Below are 8,024 nucleotides of genomic sequence, written 5' to 3' on the forward strand. Positions count from 1 at the left end.
AAGAATTAGCTTATTCTTTATATAAATTATATTTTATTGATACGATCTATTCAATTGGATTAGTTATAAAAGTAATACAACTTTTTTTTATAATAATTCTTATCTAATTCTTATTTTCTCCAGTGAGCTATCATTTATCGGCGATTGGAAAATATTCTTACGGATCTCATAGTGCAGAAGAAAATATAACAAGAAATAGTAGAGAAGGACGAAAAGGTATGTGAAGACGAAAGAATATGTGAAAAGAAAGTGTTAAAAATACATTTTTCAATTTTAATTGTTATTATTAAAAATATGTAATTATATAATATGGAATCATTAGCTTTGAAACGTTCCATTTCGCGAAAACGTTTGCAAAACTTGTGCATAAAGCAACGAAAACAAATTGTATCCGAAATTAGAAATAATTTACGTTCTAAAGTAGCTTCAAAAAATTGCGAAAAACAATCATTTATTAGTAATGATTGTTCGCGCCTAAGCAACGAAGGAACCTATTTGAGATACGCGCTCAAAAATAATTACCGAGCGGCGCTACACTCGCGCGAGCGCAGCGAATGAGTGAGACATGTTGCCGCGAGGAGTTTTTTTAGTAGTGTGTGTAATGGCGACAACTTGAGCTCGCCACGAGACAGAATAGTGACTACGAGCAATTGTAGAAGAAGAGAAAATAAAGCGAGAAAAGGGAAAACATTATACTGATTTCTTTCATCCCGCACCAAATGGTCCTTCGAGTCGGATCATTCGCAACACAGTGAAATCCGGACACAGACGGACAGCAATCGGCTACAAAGTAGCGAAACCGTCCGGAACCTAGACAAAGCACCGAAATCGCTCGGCACCCAGACAAACGACGTTCAGAAGGAGATCGAAGAAACAACGCATTCATCGAGTCAGCGAGTCCGTCCAAAGACTCTGAGTTTCAATTCTCAAGCTAAGTTGCAATAATCTAACGACATCGTAATCGCGAATCTCGATCCCGATTATACAAACACAATGGCGGACACAGCAAAGCTCGTGAAAACACGCGATAGAATCAAGGCGCAAATGACGCGCACGGGTAATTGGATTAGAGTAGTCGACAAACAAAACCATCAGATAGAAGAGGTAGAGGTTAAGTTAACAGCGATACAACGCGCGTGGAATGAATTCAGCGAAACACAAGACGCCCTCAAGGAACTAGATGCAGAATTTGAAAACGATGGCGAACGCGAAACATTTGAGTTAGAATACATGAAGTCCGCGGCGGCTAAAGCGCTTATCACACGACATGGAAAACCGCGAATCGGCGCGCAAGAAATCCGTGATGCTGATAATCGTGGCCTCGGTAACGCGATCAATGCAGTAGACCGGATCAAGTTACCGCCTATCAATCTTCCCACTTTCAACGGATCATATGATTAGTGGCCGATTTTTTGCGATACCTTTAAGGCGGTTATCGATGAAAATAATAATCTATCAGACATAAAAAAGCTATATTACTTAAAGTTAGCTTTAAAGGGAGTAGCCGCAGAAATTCTGGAATCGATGAAAATGTCCGCCGATAATTATGATGTCGCGTGGAACCTCCTCGAAAATCGTTTCGAGAATAAACGTGTTTTGATTCATCACCACGTGCAACCGCTTGTAGAACTTCCCGTAATGCAAAGGGCAATCACCTGCAGGGTTGCGTCAATTATTATTATAGATCACATCGAAAAGCACGTTCGCGCTCTAAAAAAGTTTGGCGAACCCACCAAACAATGGGGCACCATCCTTGTTTATCTAATAACCGTAAAATTCGACAACGCTACAAAACGCGAATGGGAGACCAAGACGTCCGCGAAAGAAGTGGCGATATATAGGCAGTTCCTTGACTTCACAACAGATAGGTTATGCTAGAGATATTACAATTTGATAAAACGAAAAGCGCGAAATCATCGAGCAATGACAGTAGCAATAAAGCAACCAACGCAAACAAAAAAATCAATCGCCGCGGCGGTCGCCGAGGCCAAACCAGACAAATGTTTAATCAAGGCAAGCATCGATTGTATCAGTGCCCAAGCTTTCTTAACTTAACTCCCCAAGCCAGAAATAAGGAAATAAAACGCTTAAAATTATGTTTCAATTATTTTAAGGGCGGTCACAACGTTGAATCGTGCAGCTCTAGCACCTGCCGATTGTGTCACAAGAAACACAACACACTACTGCACATCCAAAGGGGCGAGGGCGCAAATCACGGAAGTGATTACCAAATTACAACCATCAAATCGTCGCAGAGTCACAAAACACAAGGGTAGTGTAGCACGTAGAGCTCAAGACAATCACGTAGACTGGCAAGAATGTCGCGCGTTCTCGACCCGGGATCACCATCCAACTTTATGACAAGGGATTTTTGCGAACGTTTAAGCCTTCCACAGAGAAGGAATTCCACGCGTATCTGCGGTAACGTACAGATAACAGCACTCACAGAGATTCACGCGACGATACAATCCAAATTTAACGCTTTCAGAATCAAGCTTGCTTTCTCGATATTGCCCGAAATCACAGTCAATCTTCCATTGTCGGAGATCAACAAAAAGAACCTTCAAATAGAGACCATCACTCTAGCGGACCCATCACTCCACACGCCAGAGAAAAGAGACATACTGCTAGGAAGTTCCATATTCTGGGAAACTATTGTATTATGCATCGGTCAGATCAAATTAGGCAAGGTCAGAAATAGCACAGAAAACAAGACTCGGGTGGATCATCGCGGGTCCTCTAGGCCTCCAAAGATCGACGGAGAGCTCGATCGCATCCGTATGTTCCATCTCCTCCACTATCAACATCGAAACACAACTAGAACGTTTCTGGAAGGTAGAAGAAAGCCCCATCCAATCGGAGTTATCAGACAACGATAAGATCTGCGAGGCAGAATTCATTCAAACACATAAACGCAATTTGGATGGACGATTTGAAGTTCGATTATGCGACAGCGTAGATCAACTCGGAGATCACACTCGCGATATCGCTATCAAGTGATTACGATGCATGGAACGAAATCTTGCAAAATTTCCGGAATTAAAGCAACAATACGTAGATTGTTGGAAAAGTTTTTGCAATCTAGTACTTCCAGTGGCGCCAACGTTCTGCGACTATCATATCCGTAAAATTAGACGTTTTTAACCTATAATTCAATTGACAGTTTGTACCCAAGCCAACTAGTTTTGTTTGCATAGTATTTTAAAAGAAGTTATTTTGTAAGAAAATGGAAATTTCGCGTGAAAATTTTCGGGCAATGATTTTTTACGATTACAAATGTAATCTAATTCCGAAACAATGCATCGATCGACTTTATTTGGCTTTTGGGGATGAAGCACCATCCAATAGGACTGTTTATAATTGGTTTGCCGAATTCCAGTGTGGACGTACCTTTCTTAGTGATGAATTCCGTGAAGGTCATCCACGTCTGTTGTTGTCACTAATGTTGATGTTGTACGTGAAATGATTGAGCGAGACCGGCATATAACATACCGCGAGATTCAGGCATCCTTAGGCATTGACATGAAAGCAATACATACAATTTTGCATGATCACTTGAACGAAACTTTGCAGTCGTTGGATCCCACACAATTTGACCGAAGCTCAAAAACAGGCTCGTGTTAAATGGAGCAAAGAAATACTCAAGAAATTCAACCGAGGTCGGTCATATTTGGTCTACAACATCGTTACTGGGGATGAAACATGGATCTATTCGTATGAGCCCGAAAGTAAACAACAATCCACTGTTTGGGTATTTCAAAATGAACCGAAACCAACAAAAGTTGTTCATTCAGCACGCAGTGCTGCCAAGCAAATGGTTGCTTGTTTCTTCGGTTATACCGGACATGTGACAACCGTGGCTTTAGAGGATCGAAGAACTGTAAATACTGATTGGTATACAACAATTTGTTTGCCAGAAGTCATAAATGAATTGCGTACAACAAACCGAAATCGTCGCATCATCCTTCATCATGACAACGCCAGCACGTCAAACCGTTGATTTTTTATCCAGTAATAATGTCGAATTGATGACTCATTGTCTGTATTCACCTGATTTATCACCTAATGACTTCTTTTTGTTCCCAAACATTAAAAATAAGATGCGTGGTGAGCGATTTGAATCGCCTGAAGCAGCTGTTGAAACATTTCGTACACTGATTTCTGAGGTTACAGCCTTAGAGTGGAAAAAATGCTTCGAAAATTGGTTCGAGCGTATACAAAAATGTATCGATCTTAAAGGCGAAAAACAATAAAGCCATTTACCGAATTTTACATGTTTTTTTTTATATTGTTTGCAGAAACTTTTTCAGCAGCGTACGTATAATCTCTTCATGAAAAAATATAATATAATAAATTAAACCATATGACCGAAATCTGTAATTAGGAGGAATCTCAGACGAGTATTTATCTACCGCATCATGCAGTGTTAAAACCCGACAGCATTACCACGAAGCTCAGGGTCGTATTTGATGCATCATGTCCCACGTCTTCAGGAGTATCACTCAACAATATATTCCGCTCTGGACCTACTATTCAGCAGAATCTATTTTCCGTAACAATGAGATTCCGTCAACACCGATTCGTTATCACAGCAGACATTAAACAGATGTACCGACAAGTGCTTGTGCAGGAAGATCAAGGAGACCTACAAAGGATCGTATAAATGCAAGCGATTTGATCTATAAATATCGCCTCAACACCATCCCATACGTGTGGCCAGTGCATCGTTCTTGACCATTCGATGCTAACATCAACTCGCAATCGAAAGACAGACATCCTGAAGCAAGCAGGGTCATACTCAATGACTTTTATGTGGACGACTTGTTGTCTGATGGCAATAATGTAAGTAAACTACGATGGCTCAAGGGTAAAATAACCGACATTTTGCAATCAGCAGAATTTCTCCATAAGTGGAACACAAACGAATAATCTTTGACGGATCCTGCGAAGTCCAAGAGTTACCAAGAAGTAATGAAATAAAAATGTTAGGAATTTGCTGGAACACTACCGATGATTGCGGTATCGGACGTGCGCAATTGAGAAAAATCAGCGCGCAACAAAACGTACAGTATTATCAACTATTGCTCAAATCTATGACCCGCTGGGGCTAATGGGCCCAGTGACCATACGTACTAAGATCATACTTCAACAACTTTGGCAACTTAAGATTGAATGGGATGAATCCCTACCAATGAATCTATACACTACCTGAATGCAATATCAGGAAGAAATAAAGGAAATGGAATCAATCTCAATTCCAAAACACGTGATATGCGAAGAACCACGAACAATAGAACTACGGATTTTGTGACGCCTCAGAGGCAGCATATGATGCTGCCTATTCATCCAAAGTATACATCGATCAGGTAAAGTTGTCGCAAGATTACTCTGCACAAGATCAAAGGTCGCACCTCTGAAGCGTATCATCTTACCTCCACTCAAATTATGTGAACTTTTATTACTCGTCAAACTCGTAGAGACAGTATGACAAGCTCTATCAATTAAGTTTGATCGTAATATTGGAATGATTCAACCATCACGCTAGCATCAGCCTGCAGAGTTACAAACATTCGTTACAAATAGAGTCGCGACGATCCGGCACACAGCACCAGATGTTCAATAATCGCATGTTCGGTCCAAGGACAACCCAGTCATTTCTAGAGGAACAACTTCACGAAACCTAAAAAATTCCTCGCTGTAGTGATGGGACCTCCTTGGCTAACAAAGGACCGATAGGCGTGATCGATGGAGTCCACCATCGAACTCTCGGAAATAGCTGAACTCAAGAAACAAACCGTAGCTTACCACAGCGTTCCTCAAGATACTAATTTATTTGCGAGATTCTTGTCTCTTCATCGACTCAAGAGGATCACAGCGTATTGTTTGCGATTCAAAATCAATGCAGTCAAGGGGGAAGAGAGACAAATCGGGCTTTTATCAGTACAAGAGTTGAATAAAGCCATATTGTCACTTTCCTGAGCCGCACAATTAAACGAATTCGCCGTCAAGATTAAAAACCTTTAATCCAAACAGGGAATATCGAGTAAAAGCAAGCTTCTCACGTTAAATCTTTTCCTAGACGAAACGGGACTGTTATGCGTAGGGGGTAGACTTTGCCACGCGGATATAGAGCAATCGAAGCAACATCCGATCATCCTACCTGCCAAGCATCCATTTACCGAGCTAATCATTCGCATCTCAAACATATGCATATGGGGCTTCAAGACTTTCTTGCTCATTTGCGCGGTAGATACTGGCCATTAACGGGACGTCAAACGATTCGGCGGGTACTACGAAAATGTATAGCGTGCTTCCGTGTCCGTCCTAGTGAAAAATCACAATTAATGGAAGATCTTCCGAGAGAGCGGGTAACTCCATCGAGCATTTATTAATTCAGGAGTAGATTACGCGGGACCGTTTGTTAAAAACTAAATAAAATTGTCGCGAAACAAAACCGGAAAGGCTTACTTGTGTATCTTTGTATGCTTTTTAAGTAAACCCACGCATTTGGAAGTAGTCAGCGCTTTAACCACGGCGTTTCTCAATGCGTTGAAACGATTCATGGCCAGAGGTGGTCGATGCGTGAATTTGTTCTCAGACACAAATTTCACAGGCGCAAACAATGAACTGCAATCGTTTTTCCGCATGGTGCAAGGAAATCGCGAGAGCGTTAAACGTTTTTTGGCAGATCAGTCAGTGCAGTGGCACTTCATACCGGCAAGGTCCCCGTACATGAGTGGATTCTGGAAAGGGGCTGTGAGGTCCGCCAACATTCACTTCAAAAGAGTTTTCGGTAACAATATACTCACCTTCGAAGAACTCATTACAGCGTTCGCACAAATCAAAGCCATTTTAAATTCACGCTCGCTATGCCCGGTTTCTAATGATCCTGACAATTATGAGATGCTCACTCCCGAACATTTTCTCATCGGGGAACCTCTAAACTCTTTCCCAGAGCCCAACCTTATTGAGATACTATCGAACCGACTAATAAGATTCTAACTGTTATCACAAATGCGTCAGAACTTCTGGAAGCGATGGTCGTGCGAGTATCTCACGCAGCTTAAAAACCGTTATAAATGATAAAAACCTAATTACCCCGAAGTCAAGATCGGTTCATTACTTTTAATTGAAAGATAAGGATTTACCATTTCTAAGATGGCATACGAGTCGAATTATTGAGACTCATCCAGGAAGTGATGGCTACGTGAGTGTAATTATCGTAAGAACCTCCAACGGCGTAACCAATAGCGCTATCAATAAGATTTGCGTCCTTCCTATCGAAACATAATTTTCTTAAGCAATGATATACTATAGGATTCCTCCTGTGTAAATATCGGTTAAAAGAATCGACCTTCAACGGCCAGCAGGATATTCACGCCTAAGCGACGAAGGAACCTATTTGAGAACCTATTTTTATACATACTCTTTATGAAGTCTTTTTAATTAATAATTTATATAATTGTGGAGTCTTTGAAAATTCAATTAATGTTAAAAAGTTGTTTTATGTTTCAAAATAAAGAAAGTAAACCCTACAACATCATGGTTAAGTTGAATCTAGCCAAAATAAGCATTGTGGTTTATTCTTAAATTTGCAACGAGTTGATGTACACTAATTGTAAATTGCGTGAATCTTGGAAAGTCTTAAATCCAATTTGTAAACAGAACTGCTCAAATTATTCGCAACTTTTAACAATCCTTTGTATTGGGATGCTAAAAGTTGCGAATAATTTAAGCAATTTTTCTAGCAATGTAAACTTAAGGATGATCAAGAGTAAAATAGTCTACAGTTGATATGTACAATTTGATACAAAGAACGTCTAAATTAATAGATGCATTGAATTACATTATTGGAAATTTAAATAGGCATCTTGTCTGTGGTAAACGTAATTGTTTGAAACAATAAGAAAGATATTAATTCTGTTCTTGTCCAGATAATAGTAGTAATGTTTTAATAATGTCTCTAACATCAATAATACCATCTGATCAAATTTGACCCGGACTGGTTAAAAAAAAACAACAAT

General features: G+C 40.1%; 2 protein-coding genes across 2 annotated transcripts; both read left to right on the forward strand.

Moving 5' to 3' along the window:
- Positions 1-1,923: 1,923 nt before the first annotated feature.
- On the forward strand, positions 1,924-4,663 carry LOC108748827. Its single transcript, XM_018487203.1, has 6 exons — positions 1,924-2,013; positions 2,115-2,272; positions 2,489-2,778; positions 2,822-2,996; positions 4,299-4,314; positions 4,385-4,663. The coding sequence occupies exons 1-6, from the start codon at positions 1,924-1,926 to the stop codon at positions 4,661-4,663; spliced, it is 1,008 nt and encodes a 335-aa protein (XP_018342705.1).
- Positions 4,664-5,271: 608 nt separating this feature from the next.
- On the forward strand, positions 5,272-7,002 carry LOC108748829. The gene is made up of 2 exons (XM_018487204.1): positions 5,272-5,366; positions 6,495-7,002. The coding sequence occupies exons 1-2, from the start codon at positions 5,272-5,274 to the stop codon at positions 7,000-7,002; spliced, it is 603 nt and encodes a 200-aa protein (XP_018342706.1).
- The last annotated feature ends 1,022 nt before the right edge of the window (positions 7,003-8,024 follow it).

The sequence above is a fragment of the Trachymyrmex septentrionalis genome, unplaced genomic scaffold (assembly GCF_001594115.1).
Source record: "Trachymyrmex septentrionalis isolate Tsep2-gDNA-1 unplaced genomic scaffold, Tsep1.0 scaffold245, whole genome shotgun sequence".
NCBI lineage: Eukaryota > Metazoa > Arthropoda > Insecta > Hymenoptera > Formicidae > Trachymyrmex > Trachymyrmex septentrionalis.

What these genes read in the sequence shown, in the direction of transcription:
- LOC108748827 (XM_018487203.1), top strand. Translation starts at nt 1,924, where the DNA reads ATGACAGTAGCAATAAAGCAACCAACGCAAACAAAAAAATCAATCGCC. An exon ending in CAGACAAATGTTTAATCAAG is followed by an intron (nt 2,014 to 2,114) that starts GCAAGCATCGAT and finishes AATTATTTTAAG; the next exon opens with GGCGGTCACAACGTTGAATC. An exon ending in CAGAGTCACAAAACACAAGG is followed by an intron (nt 2,273 to 2,488) that starts GTAGTGTAGCAC and finishes TAACGCTTTCAG; the next exon opens with AATCAAGCTTGCTTTCTCGA.
- LOC108748829 (XM_018487204.1), top strand. Translation starts at nt 5,272, where the DNA reads ATGCGAAGAACCACGAACAATAGAACTACGGATTTTGTGACGCCTCAG. An exon ending in CCAAAGTATACATCGATCAG is followed by an intron (nt 5,367 to 6,494) that starts GTAAAGTTGTCG and finishes ATGCTTTTTAAG; the next exon opens with TAAACCCACGCATTTGGAAG.